This window comes from Leucoraja erinacea, chromosome 15 (genome assembly GCF_028641065.1).
Source record: "Leucoraja erinacea ecotype New England chromosome 15, Leri_hhj_1, whole genome shotgun sequence".
Taxonomy (NCBI): Eukaryota; Metazoa; Chordata; class Chondrichthyes; order Rajiformes; family Rajidae; genus Leucoraja; species Leucoraja erinaceus.
Window position 1 is genome coordinate 18,232,840 of NC_073391.1, and position 22,520 is coordinate 18,255,359.

At 41.9% G+C, this 22,520-nt stretch overlaps 1 protein-coding gene across 1 annotated transcript in view; it reads right to left on the bottom strand.

Annotated features, from left to right (window-relative positions):
* Window positions 1–3,807: 3,807 nt before the first annotated feature.
* The window catches only part of htra1b (HtrA serine peptidase 1b), a 49,242-nt gene continuing 30,529 nt past the window's right edge, over window positions 3,808–22,520 (bottom strand). The window contains exons 4-9 of the mRNA XM_055646793.1: window positions 18,329–18,523; window positions 18,198–18,230; window positions 17,710–17,824; window positions 13,938–13,995; window positions 12,119–12,214; window positions 3,808–5,107 (exon numbers count right to left, since the gene is read on the bottom strand). Coding sequence (XP_055502768.1) covers window positions 4,939–5,107; window positions 12,119–12,214; window positions 13,938–13,995; window positions 17,710–17,824; window positions 18,198–18,230; window positions 18,329–18,523 — 666 coding nt within the window. The 3' untranslated portion in view covers window positions 3,808–4,938. The remainder of the gene's footprint in view (window positions 5,108–12,118; window positions 12,215–13,937; window positions 13,996–17,709; window positions 17,825–18,197; window positions 18,231–18,328; window positions 18,524–22,520) is intronic.

A 22,520-nucleotide genomic window follows, 5' to 3' on the forward strand; every position in this document is an offset into this window, starting at 1 on the left:
CACAGAAGTGTGTTTAGTAGGTTAGAAAATTCTAGAATGAGAAACCCAGGTGATTTTAATCGGAAAAAATTGCCTTACTTCAGAGAACCCCATTTTGGTTCCTCATTTGGATTTGCTCTTACAGGCAGGCTCATTTATTCAACCATTGAAATATATTGGGGGCCCACAGATATAAGATACCAACTGACATGCCTAATTCATCAAAGGGTTGGACAGCACAAATATAACCCAGTTAAGATTAGTGAACCGGATTGTTAATTTATATATAATACAGAACTGCAAATCTTTCCATAACCAAGAAAGAGTACAGGTACTTCTGGATGTTCTTTATACACTACTTCATTTTAATTATGGTGCTAAAAACACAAGGATGATTGTGATCGATTGCTGGCTTCCATTTCCGACATAAACCCACCAGTCCGTTCCTACCTCAAGTGAAAATAGGATCTAATAAAGCCTGTGTTCATAAAATTGTACAGAATCAAGTTTCCATCCTGTTATACGAACTGCCGACTTAATATATCAGCACAAATATGATGACAAACAGTACAAATTGAGCTATTTCATTATAAATATTTGCTCAATTATTTGACTAAAGTGCATGACAGCAAGTGCCAGCTTTACTCCCCAAGCTTGGCTTTGGAATCAATCAACAGGAACAAATGTAAGCTGGGCAGCTCCTCTGGGGATGATCACAATATCAGCTTAATGCAAAGGAATGCAGCAAAGGAGGCTTAATTAGAGCAATTTGCAATTAATTGCTGACTTTAGAAAAGTGATAGTGACCCAAACCAGACACTGAAGTCAGAGGCATTTTCACAAATAATTCAGGTCCCCATTTAATTAGAGGTAGGCTAGCCTAAAAATAAATTATATTTGATAGGTCACTAGACAAAGTGGGACTGTTAGGTCCCATGTTCACACAGGGGGGCTGGTTGCCCAACGCAATATTCCACCTCTCCACCAATTCCAATATTGGTGGCCAGTGGGGGGGTATTCTGGAGTGCTAGTAGGGGTGTTGTGAGCTGAAGGGACTGGTTTCAAGAGGGCTATATGGACATTGTGGGCCAAATGCATTCTTGGGGTGGCAGCTCAGTCACTCAAGCCTGATGTGCTGCCAGCTCACTCACGGCTGGTAGGCTGGCAGTTGACTCGCAGCTATTCCTTGAAAATCCATTTCAAGCAAGGCCACCAAATTCAAGTGTAGTATCATACCCCTTTCAGCAGGGTGCAAGGCCAACAAATTCAAGTGCAGTTTCCTACCACTTCAAGCAGGGTGCAAGGCCAACAAATTCATGTGCAGTTTCCTACCACTTCAAGCAGGGTTCAAGGCCACCAAATTCAAGTGAGTTTCATACCACTTCAAGTAGGGTGCAAGGCCACCACATTCAAATGCAGTTTCATACCATTTCAAGCAGGGTGTAACCACCCTAAACCCACCATAAAACCACACAAAACACCACATAAACAGAACACTCACAGTTCAGTAGACATTCAGTGTGTTCAGTTGATTCACAGCTCAGACAGTCGTGACCTATCCCTCCCCCATCTTGCTGAGACTGAGCCACACCCACACTTCCGGGTTTTATAATCCTTCCCCCTTCCACCGGAAGGGGCGTGGCCTTCATGGCGTGATTGACAGGAGAGAGATTCTCAACATTTTTTAAACAATAATAACTTTTATTTTTAATTGATGGGAAGAATTCTCCGCACCTGATCAGCGGAAGGGGACTGAGTAAGATGGCCAAAAATCATGGCCGTAAGTGGTAGCGTTTTATCTAAAATCAATATACAGTGCAAACAGGAAGTTGTCAAGTTTAGACTTTTAATCATTTTCCATTTCAAACCAACCACCACCAACCATTTGCGGTGCTTTATTTCAAACCAACCACCGACCACCATTTGCTGTGCTTTATTTCAAACCAACCATTTGCTGTGCTTTATTTCCAACCATTTGCTGTGCTTTATTTCAAACCAACCACCACCAACCATTCGCTGTGCTTTTTCAAACCAACCACATTTTCATTTTCAAACCACATTAAGGGCACTCAAGGTCAGTAAAACCACACTCAGTTTAGTAAACATGTGTTCAGTGTTATTCACAGCTCAGACTGAGAGACGTGATCATCTCGCTCCTCCATCTTGCAGAGACTGACTAAGGCACTCAACACTTCCGGGTTTTATAGTCCCTCAGTAAGGGGCGTGGCCTTCTGACGAGAAAATCTCAACATTTTTTAAACACTAATAACTCTTTTATTTTTCATCGATGGGAAAAATCCTCTTGTCCTCCTGTGTAGTGGAGGGGGACTCTTACTCAAAGATGGCTAAAAATCACAGCCGTAAGTGGCAGCGTTTTTTCTAAAATCAATATACAGAACAGGAAGATCAGACTTTTAGTAATATAGAATAGATACCGTGGAAGGCTGAACGTTGATTTTGTCCCATGTGTTGTATCGTGTTTTAAATAATTTCATTTGAAATTTTATCACCAGAAGCACAGAGATTTTTTATTGTACCCGTACCTCACAGATTTGTGCATGTGGCAATAAACTCAGCTCGACTTGTCCTGGTCCAGATTCTTGAAATGTCTTCACACTGTCGGAGTAACAAGGTGTGTTGTGCAAGGGTGAATTCTCTGCTGATTTTCAAATCTCAGCAATGAGTTAAGGCATGGATATGAGCTAGGACAAATTGTTTTAATGTTTTTAAGTAAGGATAATCTTTTACTGTTCACCTTTGTATTTTAATGGGAACGGGAACGGTGGTGATGGTTACTGGAATCATGAGAGTGAAACGGAAGCTATTACTGAACATAAATGGCACCAAGCAGCACCAGTAAAGGAATAAACACTGGATGAAACATATTCAGGAATAAGTTTCAATGGCTCCAAAATGCTGCCCCCACTTGTCAATGGGTCAGGAGTAAAGACATTTTAATTGAAGAGAACAACATCCCAGTCCTTAGTCAGAGCCAGCTTTGTCCTCCATTTGCAGGCAGAGATCAAATCTAATGGATGATCCAGACAGTGATCGTGGAAAAAGTTTTCTTGAGCACTCAAGAATAAAATTTCCACATAAAATTTCCCTCTTGGACAATAAATGTGAGTTGAAAGCTGAAGTATTCTGTTACCAAGATTTATTAATTTTATGAAATAATCACAGCAGCTTGGTGCTCTTACTTTCATAGACTCCAGACAGGAAACTGGTGGCGCAGAATTATTGCAGAACTAAGCTCTCATTGCTCAGTGGATGTGGACAGTGTACTGTGTCCAAGTAATCAACAGGAGATCTGGGTACTGGCTTCACCTTTAGGTAATTCAAACCTTAAGAGGTAATGGTTAAACGGAAACCTCAGCAGAGCACCTGAAGGATTTATAACTCGACTAAGAACAGGATGTGAATGAGCAGCTTTATTTGCTTAGAGGCATCTGATTTGTATAGAATACTTTCCACCAAATGTGAAAAATGAGCAGTATTCTGCAGTATTGAAGCAGAATAAATATTTATCCTGAGATATACCAATATAGACTTGTATTGACAATACAAGTCTACCTCTCATGGGAAATATTGCCTAAACAGCAGTGCAGGAAACGGTAGTGTCTCACAATTTCCCCCTGATCTTTTACCAGTGTAATCCAGAGAGATGCATGCATGCATATCTGACATTCACACCATCAAAACGTTTCAGATAAAATTAAGTGCAGGCTGACGAATTTAGCTGAAGTCTTGTTAAAGGCAAATAATTAGCCTAAATTGTTTCTTGCTTGCTTATTGGAGCAGGTTAGAGAAAGTTTACCCTGATACAAGTGTGCTTAAAATATTTAATGGCATATAAACCACAACTAGAAAGCCCTAGGCATCAACCGACATTCACTGCTGCAGTTCAAAACTGATCTTTTTCCCAAATTTCACTTGAATCCTTTACTTAGAGATGAGTGGAGTGTACACAAAATACCCACTGGCCCATTGGATGGAGAATTTCTACCTTTTCACTCTCCAAATGTAGCCTTTGCTGACTAATACTGGAATGCTTGCAAAGTATATCTGCTGATCAGAAAAATAATTATACAAGCAGAATAAAATCGCCAACAATTACTCTCATCATCCAGAGTAGGTTAGCTCCTCAACATGTGAACATCGTGGCATGTCTGTGCTGCAGAAAACATGGACAGGTAGGGATGGAGGAGGTAAATAATAGTCAAAATGGAGAAAACAAAGAACTGCAGATGCTGGTTATTATACAAAAGAACACAAAGTGCCGGAGTAACTCAGCAGGTCAGGCAGCATCGCTGGAGAACATCGCTGGAGAATTAATGTTTCAGGTCAAGACCCTTCTTTTGTCAGAGGAAGGGTCTTGACCCAAAACGTCACCTATCCACATTCTCCAAACATGCTCCATGACCTGCTGAGTTACTGCATCACTTTTTGTCCTTTGAAATAATGCAATCCATTTATTTTCGTAACGGTGAGAAGCTTGGCTTCTGCATTCTGATATCCAGCAGAAGAAAAAGGCTTCACCAACATATTACATTTGCCAGGCCCACGCGTGTAACATCAAATTGAAGATTTACCAATACAGTGAAAATTAAACAACTGTAAGAGAATTAGTGCCAATAACAGTAATCTCAACATTACTGGAGTGGAATTTCCAGCTGAGTTGCATATACGGACATTTGAAGTAAAGCAGATTACAATAAATCAAGAAAGAAAATATGGAAAGATGCATCAAGAAAATACACAAAATAAACTTTACAACATCAGGATCACATCAGCTTGTAATCATCAAAGAATTATATTCAAGCTGTAGATATCTCCTGATGATGTTTTGCAGTAGAAATACCAACAAGATTATGAGCTATTAACTAGAGACCATCTTTATCCAGTAAATAAACAAAATCGTTGCTGTTTTATACATAAAGGCAGGAGACCCAGCTCCATCTAAGGTTCAATTTCTTCAGTGACAACATTTATTATCACATCTCTGTTGCCACGACGGACCACAATGGACAAGGATGGATCCTTTTTAATTGCTTCGCTGACATCACTGGAAGAAGTTATCAAGTGATTATTTATGCTAATAATCACATCATTGTCCTCCAGGCCACCGCTGTAAAACCAAAAGGAAAAATTGTCAACATTCAGAAGCTTCTGTTCCCTATATATATTTCGCAAACCAAAATGCAAAAAAACTACTAATGCTGGAAATCTTAAGAAAAATCAAAATTGCTGTTAGCATTTGTTCGGTCAAGTAACGGGTGATTTATTAAACTGATACGCACCAGGAGGTCAGACAAAGCTAACCTACCAAGTGTGACTTTGGTATGGTTTTTATATTGTCAGCAGATTACCCAGATACTTGGCAGTAAAACGTATTTACATAAACTTGACTAACAATAAAACAAGGTCTTGCACAGAAACTTGACAAACAGTAAAACGAGGTCTTACACAGGATGGAACGTCAGAAAGACTTAATTATGTGCCAAACAGAATGAGATGATTATCCACAAGCCTAACTACATTAACAGTAGATCCAATTCTCTGTTACAATGATAGATATACAATCAATAAAGTACCTGAAACCTGGGTGTCATCGTATCTACATTCCATGTCTCTACCTTTAGGCTGTCTGCGATTCCCTGTCGCCACGTGAGCACAATACACATCCCTATTTACTAATTATTAGCCCTCGCTATTCTTTACCCTATAATGGTCAAGCAGTGGCATCTCTGGAAACAAAAAGTCTACGATCTTTCACCAGAACCAGGAAAAGTTCAATATTAAACAAACTTAAGTTGCAGATGAGGATGGAGAAAACAAACTGTATGGAGATGACAGCCAAACAGATATAAAGTAAGTAATTCTCATATTCTAGATTATTTTCACACCAGAAAATGCCATACAATATTTCTCCAACCAGTGGAAGAAAATGGTGCACAAGATTAAAAAGAATGATTCAAATAGGGGAGACATTCTTGCTTGCTCAATCATACATATCCTAAAAAAACTCTCCAATAAGCCCCTACCTATTTCTTAAATAACAGTACAGTTTTATTTTCACTTCATTAACCAAACATTTATTGCATATGATGCCTATTCTTTGCACGTGAGAATTTTGATTGAATTCAAAAGGAATTAATTGTTCTTTATTTATTTGCCCCTGTCCCACCTACGTGTCCTTGGCACGCAAATTACGCGACCTCGTGGTCGTGTTGAGCCGCGACAGTCCCGCGAAGGTCGCACACGATTTAATGCGTACGCACAGCCGTCTGGAGTGCGTGACATAATTTGAAGATGGACACAAAGCTGGAGTAACTCAGCGGGACCGGCAGCATCTCTGGAGAGAAGCAATGGGTGACGTTTTGTGTCGAGACTTCTTCAGCCTGAAAGAAGGGTCTTGACCCGAAACGTCACCCATTGCTTCTCTCCAGAGATGCTGCCGGTCCCACCGAGTTACTCCTGTATTTTGTGTCCATCTTCAATTTTCTTGGCCCCGCTCTGGGAGTAGAAGTGGGGGTAGATCTGGACAGCAACGGCCGTGAGCCCCAGGCCGAGTTCGGCGATCGTTTGCCTGCTTCTGCTGCTGTTGAAGGTGAGACGTTGCGTTGCGCTGGGGTCTTGGACCTGTCCCACTTTGGCCGTCAGTTACGCGACAGGCCGTTGGCGCTCGAAGATTTTGTTTGTTACAAAATTTTCGGAGCCCCGCGCGATGTCGCGCACAACTACATACCCCTCCGTGTTTCTCAGTGGGACCGGCCCCGTGCGCCTCAATGCGCGACCATGAGGTCGGGTAATTTGCGTGCCAAGGACACGTAAGTGGGACAGGCCCTATAGGCTCCAGAGATGCTGCCTGACCCACTGAGTTACTCCAACGTTTTGTGTCCGTCTTTGGTTGAAACCAACATTTCCTTCCTACATGAGCCGTTTGCAGATATCGGATCAGTGCAGATTTCAGCAGATTTCATAGACTTTCAGCTGCAGCTATAGAGATTCCGGTGAAAGAAATGAGCAACAAGGGAGGCCCCTTTCCACACAGCTGTGGATAGCAAACAGGCAAAGGGAGCTGGCATTCACATTTACCCATTATTGCCAGAACCCAGCTGCAATATCATGGGGAAACTGAGAATCTTCTTGACAGTTCTAAGGCAAGTGTCAGTAGAAATCTCTTGTCCTATGTGAATTGTAAGGGCCTTGTCTTTGCATCAGGATCATGAATTCTTTGGTCACCCACATGCTTTGAATCAATTAAGAATTACCAAGGAATACTTCCACACAAGACCTTCCAACTTGCAATGGTTCAATGGTGTTTTACTTGCAACTAATGCAACCGCACAGTGAAATTATATTTGCATGTATTGGCATCATTTCCAAAGTCCAAAGTCTACTAGAGCAGTTTCCGACCCTGGTAAGCCCCAGTCTCTTCAGTGAGAGCACCTGAAAGCTCTTAATAGCTGCATCTGCAGTCGAATATCCATTTGCTGATAAAATGTTGAAACCTCTTACCAAGGAAATGGTCATGTTTCTCACAAACAAAAAATCTGTCAAAAGGTAGAAAACGGTAGACGACAAACTCCTTTCGTAGTCAGAACCAAACTCAACGATGCATGCAAAACAGTCATCATTGGAGATGTAAAGACTAGAGGCCCTGTACAGAAACTAACATTCATTTCTTCTATCATCAGACTTGTGGGAAGTGCCCCTTGATGAATGGGGATTCAACGTAAAAGAGAAAAAGATAATTTATCATCCTTTCAGTCACATCTTGGCTGTGACCATTTACCGATTGCACTGCTAGAGCATATCCCTGGAACTGCACCTTACTGCAGGCCTCGCTCCACATGAACAATCATTTTCAGTGCCCGTGAAGAAGAATGACTCCATAACAGCTTCAGAGCACAATTCCCAAACAAATCAAACTCCAATGCAAAATTAAAGCTGCACAAAAAAAAATTCAAATGGTGTTAAGCATATTCTGACACGTAGTAAGCTTGCATCTATCCAATTATTTCTCATTGTGCCTGTTCAAACGCAAGAGTTAAGAGGAAGAACTAAATTCAACACAAGCCCCAAAACTGATAGTTAAATGAAAATTGTCTTTTGATAAGAAACTTAATGTCCATTTATTTTATTTTGTCAGCTTTATTTTCATTTAATCTTTTTATCAAAATCTTAAAGCTTACATTTGTATGCAGGAAACATTCAACATCTTTGTTGAATAGATAGTGTATTAAAAATAGACATTGGAATTGTTCCATTTTTTGAGAAAGATGACAGTGTTCATGCATTCCAAGCATGCCAACTTATTTTGATAAGTTTCAAGGACAAAGATGTTTATTATAATTGCCAGTGACAAGTGGAAGTAGATTTCCTTCTAATCTTACCTTGGAACAAAACCGATTCCAGCACAATGAATGTTAAAGTATCTTTCTCCCAGCTTATTCAGTTAATACAATTTTCTTTATTTTTTCCAGTTAATTCAGTTAGTACATTTATTCCTCAACGCGCTATGACATGATGGAAATCATGACAGTTCATTTAATTGCTTTGGCATTTATTAGAATTGTATAATGCTAAGCACAGAAAAATGCCATCTGACCCATGCTGTGATAATATGACCCATGCTGTGATAATAAAAATGCTGGAAACACCCAACAGGTCAGATGGCATCATCTGTGGAATGAGAAACAGAATTAAAAGTGCAGGTCCGAGACCTCGTCTCATGTAGACGCACGTCAAATGGAAACACAAGGAACTACAGATGCTGGAACCTTGAGCAAAACACAGTGTTGAAGCAACTCAGTGGGTCAGGCAGCATCTAAGGGCGTGGATAGGTGACAATTCAGGTCAAGCCCTTCTTCAAATAGATTGTCACGAGGGGGGGGGGGGGGGGGGGGGGGGGGGAAGGAGGAAGAAAGCTGGAAAAGAAGTGGAGGAAGGACGAAGCCTGGAAATTGGTATGTGGGAAAAGTGAAGGGGGGAGGGTTGATGGGTGGAGTAAGTAACAAAATCTAGAGGTGAAAAGGAGACAAAAATGGTGTTGATAAAGAGAGGAGTTAATGTAAAGCAGATGGAGGGATATAGCTGGAAGGGGATGGAGGGGGAAGGGGATGGAGGGGGAAGGGATGGAGGGGGAAGTGAAGAGGATGTGGGATAGTCAGAGAAATGGGAACATATCGGGGTGGAATTTATCCTTGATGCTGAGACATTGCCCAGGAAAATGATTCCTGATATTTTAATGCTAGCCTTTCCGATATGACACAGATGACTTTTACTGAAAATGTACTGTAGGAGATGTACATGGGATTTTTGGGTGAAAATATCTATCGTAAAAGCCTCAAACTCCCACGCAATCACTGTTGCAGGAATAGCATTACTCAGAGGATGTTTCATTTTCACAGTTCACTGAAAAGATGATTTTAAAAAAATGCTGACTTTTTAGCCACGAATATCTCTACTCAGCACATGCACGAATACTTCAGCACCATAGGCTTATAGGCTTGTCACTTACAGCAAGTGACAAAGGTCACAGACAGAGAACTGTAAACAGGTGAAGCCCTTCAGGAAAATAGTAAGTGCAAGAGGTACTCAGAGGTAAAAAGAAAGGACAAAGAACCTTGTACGCCAGTGATATTTAAGGGAAATGTCCAACTATGTTACCAGTGTATTCAGAACAAGAGAGTAACCGTGAAAAAAGAGTAGACCTGCTTTTTATTTGCATTTACCGTGGAGAAAGTCCATTCAGGAGAGGTGGATGGTGGAATTCTAGAATAATTGGAAGTGGTAATGATACACCAATTAATGTTTGTTTCCTGTAGACATTATCTGCCCATTATCAATTTTGAGAACACAAAGAGCTGGAATAACTCAGTGGGTCAGGCAGCATCTCTGGGGGACATGGACAGGTAACGGTTTGGGTCGGGAGGCTTCTTCAGATTCTGCATTATGTCTCAGTTTTAGTATTTCACTGCAAATGTGTCCGAAGAAGGGTCCCGACACGAAACGTCCCCTGTCCATCTCTAGCGATGCTGCCTTACCCACTGAGTTTCTCCAGCACTTTGGTTGTTATGGGGAGAAGGCAGGAGAATGGAGTTAAGAGGGAAAGATAGATCAGCTAAGATTAAATGGCGGAGTAGACTTGATGGGCCGAATGGCCTAATTCTGCTCCTTTCACATGAAAATGGAGGTGGTATTAGCTAACGCTGAAGGCTGAAAGAAGGGATGAAATGGCTAGGGTCTGAGGAGTTGTAACCCAACCTGGTTTTAGGAAGCTCGTGAGGATATTGCTCGTGTTAGGATTAAAAGTTTCAAATCAGACCATGAAAAGGTGTCTGATGACTGGCAGACGGCAATTTATTCAAGAAGAGCAACTGGGAGTAGCCACATATTTAAAGGCCTCTCGTGTCACTGGTAGAGACATTAGGAGGTTGGGGATCAATCTATACTTGGCGATGTCAGCATGGGCTTTGGGATGGGAAAATCCTGTCAAACTATTACAGCTGCTTCAATATTTAGGCCAACACATTTTAATTTTATATTTTTAAATGTGACGCATTATTATAAAAACTTGATAAGCTTGAAGGGAACATTGGAAACTGGATCAGAGTCAGCTTAACGAGAGCCCCAGATCTCATTAAAGTTCTGAATAGGAGCAGAAGTGCGGGTGAGTTGAATAGGAGCAGAGGAACCAGGACCAGAGCAAGGCAGAGCCACCATTTCAGATCAAAGACCTTTCAAGCATGTTGGAAACATAGACAAATGTCTTCATTTGCAGAGATGGATTGTAGAGAAATTACACAGAATGCCCGTGATAACTGTGCAGACCAAATATGGCAAGGTAACAAGTATTTTAAAGCCCGTCAGTTTGAACTAAATGATCTGAGACAAATTGCAAAATAACAAGTTGAAACAAAGGTACAGCCACATTTGTGGAAAAATGTGCGGAGAGGGAATAAGCTGAAATCATTAAACCCAATAATAAGTCCCCAGGGTTGAAACGTGCATTTTTGGAAAATGAATTGCCTCACTTAGAGCTAACAGCAACATCTCTGGAATGATCTAACAGATCAAAGGTAGAGTGGGAGTGAGATGGAGAATTAAGATGACAAGCAAGTGGAACCTCGGGGCTATCTTTCCAGGCTCAGGGCTCTTTTACAAAGCAACCACAAAATCTATTGTAGGTTTCTCTGAAGTAGGGAGATCACATCAAGAGCACCAAAAGCAGTGCAATAAATCACATGTGCAAGTGAATTGGTGCTTGAACTGAAAGATGGAAGAGCAAAGGAGGTGTTCACAAAGGTTACAGATCTTTGGAATGCTAGAAGGGGAGTGAGAAGAAGGGGTCTGGTGATGGAAATTAAGGATCTGGTGAATGTGGAGCCTGGTGGGGTGGAAAGCGAGGATAAGGGGAAACATATCTTGCTCTAGCAGGGCGAGAGTAGACATTCAGGAACAGAGGAAAAACATTTGAGTGCTTCAACCTTGATAAAGGAAAAGCAACAGCTAAAACGAGAAAGGAAAGCATCTTAAAAGCACTGGGAAGGATAGAACAGATACAGACAGGACTAGAAATGGAGGTTAGAATGGCCATTTTAGGGAGCAGGAGGCATACTCACGATATCATGGATAATGGTAGTTAGATGTGAGATGTGGTGCTGGTCATTGACCTTGTTCTAGGCCAGTCCAGTGCAAGTTTAAAGAACAGCACCTTTCCTTCTAACTGCCTATGTTACAACTCTTGGACCTAATTAGTTTAATAATTTATCGTAAATATCAATTTTTCTCCACATAGATGTAGTAGTACATTTGTTTCAATGTTAATGTCCTAATTTGTACCTATTTCATTTTGTTCCAATTGATAGATTTTAAAAGTAATTGTGAACTTGACAACTTTGTTATGACATTCCTTCAGTTCTCTCTACCTCCCCCTCCCTCTCCCTCTCCTCTCACTTGTCTAGTCCTGAGGAAGGGCTCGTGATTCAAAACGTCAACACTTTTTTTCCTCCCACTGATGCTGCCTGACCTTGTGAACACTTCCAGCATTCCGCATTTTTGTTTTGGATATCCAGCGCCAGCAGTTTTTTATTATTTTCTAGAAGATATAAAATCTGTTTCCTTGACTTACATGAATGCAGGTGTACGTGGAAGAACCTCAATGATATAGGCTCCAGAATTAACATCTGGGAAATCACTCTGGCGCTCCTTCAGTTCCTTGGCAAGGCTGGGGGAACAAATAAGACTCAGCAAAACTTATACGCATCCAAATAAAAATCTGCATTAAATTTCCTGATCTTTGTGACAACACATTGTTTTTATCAATGTGTGACCACAAAGAGTTTTCCACTATTATAAGATATTAAATTCATCTGGATCAGTCCAGTCATAACTGGAAGCTGCATTTTTTAAATACGTTTTGCATTATTTTCCTACACTATTGGGATGAGAAGCCAACAAGTCCACGTACCTAATGTCCAATATCCTAAGATTCATAGAGATGGCTACAGGCATAGTGAATGCATTGATGGTGTTTCTCAAAATTCCTTAGATTATGGACATGTCCCAGGAAATTGGGGAAATAAAGCTGATGCAGTATCATTACTACTAAAGAAGCAAACAGGGAATCATAGATCATTTAAGGGCCTGTCCAACGAGCATGTGACTCCATGCGACAAGCGCGACCTAAAGGGCCTGTCCCACGAGCATGCGACTGCATGCGGCAAGCGCGACCAAACCAGAAGCGGGGGCCGCGCGCGGAGGTCGAGTGAGTGACATGAAGTTCGAGCGAAGTCCGCGGGAAGTTCGCGCGTGACGTACGGCGTCGAGGCGGCTGTGGGCCAGCAGGCCGTTGCCGTGCGGAATTTTTGAACACGGTCAGTTTTTCAGAGCCCCGCGCGATGTCGGGACCAGCTCTGCACAACTCCATACGGCTCCGGCGATCGAAGTGGGACCTGCCTCGCGAGGCCGTACGGCTCAAGCGACCACGTTACGTCGTGCTTGCCGTATGGAGTCGCATGCTCGTGGGACAGGCCCTTTAGGTCGCGCTTGTCGCATGGAGTCGCATGCTCGTGGGACAGGCCCTATAGTCTCATAGCAGTCTGCAGGAAAAGGCTGGCATTAGATTGATTAGACAGACAACATGCTTTGACGAACAGGTCATTTGTCAAATCTAATAATGAAAACATAACTGGAGGAGGAATCCGTTGATTTAGCATATCGGCATTTTCAGAAAAGTGATTACAGGGAGTGGCTGAAACAAATAATATTGAAGCATTTAAGGCTGATATATGCATGAGTGAGATTGAAGAAGAGGGATGGAGTTTAATGGATTTAGATGGATTTAGGAAAAATGGGAGGAGGTTGGAGCAGAATATAAACACTGGACAAAATGGGCTGCCTGTGTTCCGCGTACTCTGTAAGGACTTCAACGTCACAAATATCCCCACTCACTGATCATTGTCTGACTTTGAACAAGATTGTTCACAACCTTGCCATCAAAAATAATTGAACTCATCTGGACTTCTGAACCTATAACATCTCCATTACACAGACTGACCACTGAGACCTTCACAATATTGCCCAACTTGGTTCTTCCCACATTGCTTTTATGGAAATCCTGCCAGCACTCTCAGCATGGGAAGGGTTTACCAAAATAAAAACTCCACACACAAGCAAACATTGATTTCAGTGTCAATCACTATTGGGATGTGCAATCTTGGGTGGGTGACAGGAGCGCTGAACAGCTATTCAGTCCAACAGTGACATTCTTACCATGTTGTCGATAGGAGGTGGCCCATCAACAACAAGAACTTGGTCCCAACACGAGTTAGGATTTTGCAGCTGGGTACTTCAAACTATAATTGAGGCCTATGTCCAGCTGAGCACAGAGCAGCAATAGAACAAAATACATTGGGATTCATATGATGAAACTTTGGCATTTTACATACCCAGGGGTAAGTGAAATCATTCTAACTCCAAGATATCTTTTTTTTGTTGAAGTTTTTCCTGCAACAGAAAGCAGAATAAACTTACGTGGGACACAAAAAAAGGCGTGCATCAAAAAGTCAGCTTTCAAAACACTTTCAAAATATAGTAGTCAGAGTATTATTAGATTCTGGAAAATAAGCACTACGAAATGAGAAATAATCACTAAATGCATTTATAATGAGTAGAAACTAGCTGGTTAATGGGCAACAAGTTGAGGACTTTGAATGGGTAATTACTTTCAGATACATTGCCAAACACATGAACATACTCTTACATTCTCCTGATAAATCAGTCATTATGCTTTGCTACTGAACTCTGCAAGATACTGGCAGTGAAGCACAAAAAGGCTGAAATTCGAGGGCAACACAGTGGTGCCGCTGGTGGAGCTGCTGTCTCATGATGTCAGAGACCCGAGTGCGGTCCTGACCTTGGACGTCATTTGTGTGGAGTTTGCATGTTCTCCCTGTGACAGACAAGATAGTGGCATTTAAGAGACTTTTGGATAACATATAGATATGCAGGGAAAAGGAGGGATATGGATTACATGCAGGCAGATCAGAGTTGGGCTGGGCATCATGTTTGGCATGGACATTGTGGGCACAGGGCCTGTTCTCATCATGTGTTGTTCTATGTTCCATGTTCTAGTTGCTTCAATAATTTTTTTAACACTTCTTGATATCATAGAAACATAGAAAATAGGTGCAGGAGTAGGCCATTCGGCCCTTCGAGCCTGCACCGCCATTCAATATGATCATGGCTGATCATCCAACTCGGTATCCTGTACCTGCCTTCTCTCCATATCCCCTGATCCCTTTAGTCACAAGGGCCACATCTAACTCTCTCTTAAATATAGCCAATGAACTGGCCTCAACTACCTTCTGTGGCAGATTTATATCAGTGTTATTCAGAAGCACAGAAAATCTGGCTTCCACAGATAGCGATCCTGGGGATGAGACAATGCTAAACAAAGGTATTGCAACCATTTTGTGGGTGGTGCTTATTCTACCCAAGGCATGTGATAGAAGTTGCACAAGCAAGGCCCTTAAGCAATTGAAAGCCTCACCATTTAACATGGAGAATTGTGTTTTCAGCACTGAAATTTAGATACTGTATAAACTAGCACCAGCACAAGTAATATTCTCTTCTGCGTGAATGTGGGTGGTAAGCCACACGCAGTGAAGTTCAAACTGCTGAAGGAGTTCTGACACAATGACACCAAGTGGGCAACTGTAAATGGAAATGTATGACTCTTTCACTAAGCATTCCAGCCCATACTTGGCGATCTTTAAGGTTTATTCAGAATATATCTAGCAATGAAAGGCTGAGAGTCAGAACGTTTTCTTGGAATTTTCCCGGAGGACACTTTTACAGACATATTCTTGATTTCAGGACATCTCTGTTAATGCCAGCACTTTTGCTGTAATCTTAGCGGTCATGAAATAAGGGAAAAATGCAGCTTTCCTGCCATTAATAAATTCCTAACAGCAATTTAAACTCACAAATGTGCAGAGTGTTTACCTATAACGTAGCCTTCTCTTCAATCGGTTTGTGCAAACATTAGAAATCTGAGCTATTAAGTTACATTTGAAGGCATTTTTTTTTCAAATATTCACTTAAAATGGACTAGCATTCATTGCTTGAAACATTTAATACAGTGCAAGTGACCACAAGCTGAAGTACTGCTCTCCAACATAAAATGGAAAATCTCAGTTAAAGCGACAATTGCAACAAAGTGAAATAACAATTTTGTGCTTGTCCTTCCCAATTTCTGACAAATAGTCTCAGTAAATATTCAATATTCTAATCAACTGCTACCAAATCCATAAAGCCACATTAAATTCAACCAAAAAGAACTCAGAATAGTGCATGAAACCTAACAACTAAACCCGTTTTAGGTGAACTGTTTTATTATTTCTAATGCAACGAACCTTGCCAAGGACTTCATGAAGTGTGTAAAGTTGGGTCTGTGGCAGAATCCTCTCTCATTTACAATTTTTGTTCAGATCTCTCTAAGAATCACCAGCTATCTCACAACGTACGACCTTCACATAACTAGACCAATTTCATATCTTGCAACTTCAGTTTCAGATTAATTAATTATCAAATACACCACTGTGTAATGTCATTCTTTATTCATGTGAGAAAAAGGAGATACACTGTATCTGGTATTAGTAGATACATCAATAAATACAACAACAGAACAGCAGAATGGTACAAATATTGTAGTGCAAATGAAATACTAAGTTGTAATCATGAAATAAGCAAATGTGGTAAAATTAAGAGTTTGAATACGGGAAGTAGGTGCCAAAGACGTGATCCAATCAGGAGTCTGATAGCAGCATGGAATAAGCTTGTCTTAAATCTAGAAGTCTGGCTTGCAAGATTCTGTATCTTCTCCCATGAAATGGGAGGAAATAGAATGGCCAGTGGTGCAAGCTTCCTTGGCAATAGTTCCAGCCTTTCGGATGCAACACGCCTCGAAGATGGACGATGGAACCAGCGATGAGCTGCAATAGATTGAGCTGTGTTCAGCACTCTCTGCAGGTTCAGGCAGTCAAGAGCAAAATAGTTGCCAGTGAGATATATCCAATCGGAATAGTTTCCATAGAGCACTGCAGTAGATCAAAAAAACTCTTGACCATACTGAATCTTCTCAGATGCCTAAGTAAGTAAGCATGCTGATGTGCTTTTTTCCAAATCACCACAGAGTGAAGGGTCCCGGTTAGGTTACTGTTTATACAAATGCCTAGGAATGTGAAGCTGTCAACCACATCTACAACAGCTCTGTTGATGAGGACAGGATTGTGATCACCCTACCCTCCCCTCACTTCCTTAGATCAACAACTAATGATTTTATCCTGACGACGTTTAGGGCTAGATTGTTGTTCTGACACTATGACAAAAGGTTCCTGATCTCACTCCTGTACTCGGACTCATTTTTGTGGTTGTCCCAGCCAACAACAGTGGTTTCGTTGGCAAATTTAAACAGCGAGATGTTGCTGGACTTGGCCATGCAGTCATGAGTCTACAGGGAGTAGAGCAGGGGACTTAGCACACAATCCCAAGGGGCAGCAGTGTTGAGGGACAGGATGGAGGGAATATTATGACCAATCCTAACCAACTGAGATCTGCTGGCCAGAATGTCCTGAAGCCAGTTACAGATGGTAGCTTCACGACCAAGGTCTAGGAGCGTAGAGATGAGTTTAGTCGGTATTGCAGTGTTGAAAGCTGAGCTGTAGTCAACAAGTAACCTCGTGATATAGGCATTCCTATTGCCAAGGTGATCCAGAGCTGAATGTAGTGTGCAAGGGTGATGCTATCCTCCACAGACCCATTTTTACCTGCACATAGACTTTGGAGACTGAAATGATGGAGGTTTCCTTGCAGCGGATGGAGACAGACTGTTAAAGCGAGAGGTTGAAGATGTTGGAGAAAACTGTGGCGCACAAAATCCAGAACTTGTTCAAGGACTCTATCCGAGTTTTCTTGGCCACTTTCCAACCGTTTACCCTCATGAAAACCGATATGACCTGCCTCAGAGATGACGGGGGCAGAGCCAGCAGGGGATGGAGGCATGCACTTGGATGAAACTTTGTTTGACTGTTCAAATCAGACATAAAGGCTACCAATAGAGATGTGTTGTTGCCAGAAATCTTCCACCATTGTTTTCAAAGATTGATACAATTTATTAAAGCAATAAAGAATGATATACCCAATCTATGTTCCACATACCTTTCACTTGTCGGTCATGTGATTCAATTAGAAACTGGCGAATTTTGTCCGATGGGATTGCAAATGATATCCCTGCAGTCACTTTTAGAGTATTAATGCCAACCACCTCACCATCCTGTAAGGAACAATGTACAAAAATTGCCATTAGGTAGATAATAATTATTTCCCTTTGACAGAAATCTACACAATGTACACATTGTAAAGGTGCACTGATCAAGAAATGGTTATGAGGTTTTTTTCAACACTCACCTAATTCCATGCGACATGCATAAGGTTTAACAATACAAACCCTTCTGATTTAAACTGTGGCTTTGAGAAGACAGAGTTGCACAGACATCCTTTGCTGCTGGCATGTTAGTGCAGGGTTAGTTTAGAAATCTCAGAATGTGGATAGTGGTTAGTGTAGCAATAGACCTAAAAAGCAAAAAAAAAGTTTCAAGTAGATGTGTGCGGCATAACAGTGAACAGATTTTTTGAAAAACTCTTACCAGATTCACCAATGGACCACCCGAGTTTCCGTACTGTGAAGAGAACAAATTAATTTCAGTTCAAAATGTGGACTATGGGAACATCAAATTGAAAACTTTGCCAGTGCCGAGAATGTCCGTGTCAAACATACGTTGATAATCGCATCCGTCTGAATGTAATCGATGTCAGAGTTTCGAAGTCCCAATTCCTTGCCTCCTCTCTGAGTCGTGCTCACTATTCCAGTCGTCACCGTGTTTTGCAGTGAAAATGGACTTCCAATCGCGACCACAAACTCTCCTGGCCTCAGGTCTGTGGAGCGACCAAGCAGCAGCACTGGGAGCTTTACCTAGCAACAAATGGCAAAATTATTACAATGGACAATAGGTGCAGGAGTAGCCAATTCGGCGCTACGAACCAGCACCGCCATTCACAATGATCATGGCTGATCATCCACAATCAGTACCCCGTTCCTACCTTCTCCCCATGTCCCCTGACTCCGCTATCTTTAAGAGCTCTATCTAACAGCCAGAGAATTGGCCTCCACTACCTTCTGAGGCAGAGAAGTCCGCAGATTCACAACCCTCTATGTGAAAAAGTTTTTCCTCATCTCCGTTCTAAATGGCTTACCCCAACAGTACTTGTTTGGTTTCATTTCAGTATAGGTAGTGCAATTGATGTACATGATCGTGTTCTAACATTTTCCAGAGCAAAAAAATCGAATTTCTCATCCAATTACTTACTGACCATTCTCTCCCAAATTCAGCAAAGCAGGGCAGTAAAAGCAAGTTTATTATGTCCTATAGCGTGGAACATCTACATGTTAAATTTGTGGTTTCACTCAATGTTCAGATGCAGAGAGGTAGTTCCATAACATGAGGAGAATCACTCAAACCGATCCTAATTAACTGTCATTAGTCAATGTATACAAGACAAAGGAAAGAAAACTTGGAGTTAATGTGTCTCCTGGTCAAATGCTTGTAAGGATATAGAAGCACTGGAAAAGGATACGGAAAAGGTCTACAAGAATGATAACAGAAATAAGGTGGTATATATATATACAAAGCAGGGAAGGATGAACAGACCAAGTTTTCTTTCTTCTTGAGAAAGGGCCAAGGAATAACCCAATAGAGGTCTTTAAAATCATGAAGCGTTTAAAGAAGTGGATTCAATCAATCAATCAACCTTTATTGCCATCTTGCAAGCAACAGTTGTACAGTGCAAAATGAAAAGACGTTTCCCAGGGAATACCGGAGCATCGCACATGAAATTTAAAACGTTTCACACATAATAACACTAAAAACAATCCAGTCCCTGATGGAACAGTATAAATAAATAAATAGTTAAAAGCAGGTAAAACACAACGTTACAATACAATAAACCAATCATAAAAATGTCCGGGGCAGCTGATTTGAGTGGCCAGTGCCAGTTATTAAAGTGGCCAGCGCCAGTTACTAAAGTGTCCGTGCCAGCTGGTTTTCAGAGTATATGTTTTCATGTAGACAAGGGTGGTGCCAGTGAGCATTATTTTAAAGACAGTCACCATCACCCCATATAGGTGGGGTTTCAAAAGAACCCTCATATTGGTGAGAACGAGTAATTCACCACAACAGATTGCTGATGGCAACATTACAGATCAATTTAAAATTTCAAATTCATTTAAGGGGAGGATGGATGCTGTAGAAGTCATTTAGCTTAACTCAGTATGTTATAACTATAACCAGTTAAATTTAAATTTTATCTGCCCGTAATTATATGGGTGGGATTTATTACGTAATCGGAGGCGTGTTTGCGGCTGGGATTCTTGCGCAGACACGCTAGTAGTTTTTACTGTAGTTTGAAGAAGCTTGGGGAAGAGGTCACAGTTTTCGACCATGCACGGGTTCCACCAGGCATGAGTTTGACTACGAGTAAGATCAAAATGTAGTTAAACAAAAAGAAGTTTGGGTGAATATCTTACTGTTTTTATTATGACAATGAAAAAAACTATTAATCAAGAGACTGTGTTTTGAAGATTTATCTTTCAATAGTATTGAATGTTTCTGGAGAGCTCGTGAATGCGTATCGATATTATCTCCTTACCTTCAATCATAGTGGCTAGAGGAAAGATTCCTTGAACGAGGGAAAAGACAAAGGAAAATAATGCTGATAGATTTAGACAAGTAAAGACAGGAACCTCTAGTGAAATAAAGGCTGAAATGCACTGTTGGGTGAATGGTTCTGTGTTATATATCCAATGTAATGCTATGTAACCAGGGAGGGCAACAAGATCTTGCCTGTGATGCCCATAAAGCACAAAAAAATGAATTAAAAATAAGCTTCTATTTGCTACAAAATTTGCTACACTTTGCATGTTTTTTTCCAGCTAACAGCATTAAATACTCCAGTATTGTTCTCATACAGAAGGATAATATATTAAGAGAAATATGGGCCTATTGAACCTTTCATGATTTTATTGTTAATAAAGCACTGAGCGATGACAAGTAGCCAGAGTAGAGTAGGATTGGGAATGGAGTGCACAGACACGAATGTTGAAATGCAGAGAGCAATGGATAAGCAAGAAACTACCAGTAAAAACTCCGATGCAACTACTCTTAGAATTATTTTAGCAAGGTGTTCACTGCCACTTGTACTGCTGATGGTTGTTTACCAAAGAGAACATGTATACAGTGGATAGAAAGGGTACAAGGACTGGACACAAGGGTGACAATGTGAGAGAACAGAATTATAGAAGTGGATTGTAGATAAAAAGTGTAAAGAAAATTGTGTGGTTAACACTGTTGAAGATAGGGCAAGGAGAATAAGATAGAATTCTAATTGCAGAGTCAGAGGACATCATGACTGACTTTGCCCAATGCAACCATGGAGCTGTAGATGAGGCACAAGCCATTTTAGATGGCTTCAAAAAGGAGGCTATGGGGCTGAAAATGGATAAAAAGGTGTAAAAAGGTGCTACAGCCCTGTTCCCACCCTCACCTGGCTCCTGTACTACCCCAATCACTGTCAGGGAGCACGATGTCAGACGGGTGCTCCTGGCAGTGAACCCCAAGAAGGCTACCGGCCCAGATGGAGTACCTGGTAAGGTGCTCAAAGCGTGTGCCCACCAGCTCACTGCCATCTTCACCAGAATTTTCAACCTCTCCCTGGACCAGGCAGTTATTCCGTCCTGCCTAAAATCAGCCACAATCGCCCCAGTGCCGAAGAAGTCTACCATCACCAGCCTTAATGATTACCGTCCTGTGGCCCTCACTCCGGTAATCACGAAGTGCTTCGAGAGATTGGTCCTCCAGCACATCAAGGACTATCTACCACCAGACCTCGACCCCCACCAATTCGCTTATCGCCAAAACAGATCCACGGAAGACGCCATTACCGTAGCTCTCCACTCTGTGCTGAGCCATCTGGAGCAGGGGCAGAGCTACGTCCGGATGCTCTTTGTGGATTATAGCTCAGCTTTCAATACAATCATTCCGGACATTCTCATTGGTAAACTGGTCACTCTCGGCCTCCCCACTGTCACATGTGCCTGGATAAAGGATTTCCTCACCAACCGGCCCCAGACTGTGAGACTCGGCCCCCACCTCTCCTCCACTCGCAGGTTGAGTACCGGTTCCCCACAGGGCTGTGTGCTAAGCCCCCTCCTATACTGTCTCTACACCTACGACTGTAGTCCGGCCCACAACAACAACCGCATCGTCAAATTTGCTGACGACACTACTGTAGTCGGACTTATTTCAAAGGGAGACGAGGCAGCCTACAGAGAGGAAGTCCTGAAGTTGACAACCTGGTGCTCAGAAAACAATCTGGCTCTGAACACCAGGAAAACAAAAGAGCTCATTGTCGACTTCAGGAGGCACAGCACCGACTTAGTCCCCCTACATATCAACGGCGAGTGTGTGGAGAGGGTCAACACCTTCCGGTTTCTCGGCGTCCATATCGCTGCTGATATCTCCTGGACAGACAACACGACAGCGGTCATCAAGAAGGCTCAGCAGCGGCTGCACTTCCTGAGGGTCCTCAGGAAGCACAGCCTGGACTCCAACCTGCTGCTGACCTTCTACCGCTCGTCCATCGAGAGCCTGCTGACATGCTGCATTACAGCATGGTATGGCAGCTGCACCATGGCAGACAGGGAGAGGCTTCAGAGGGTAACTAGGACAGCGCAAAAGATCATTGGTTGCCCTCTCCCCTCCCTGATGGATATCTACACCTCCGGCTGCCTTAGCAGGGCAAAGAATATCATCAAAGACAGCTCCCATCCTGCGTTTGGACTGTTCGACCTGCTGCCCTCTGGTAGGCGCTATAGGTGCATCAAATCCAGGACAAATAGACTCAGGAATAGTTGT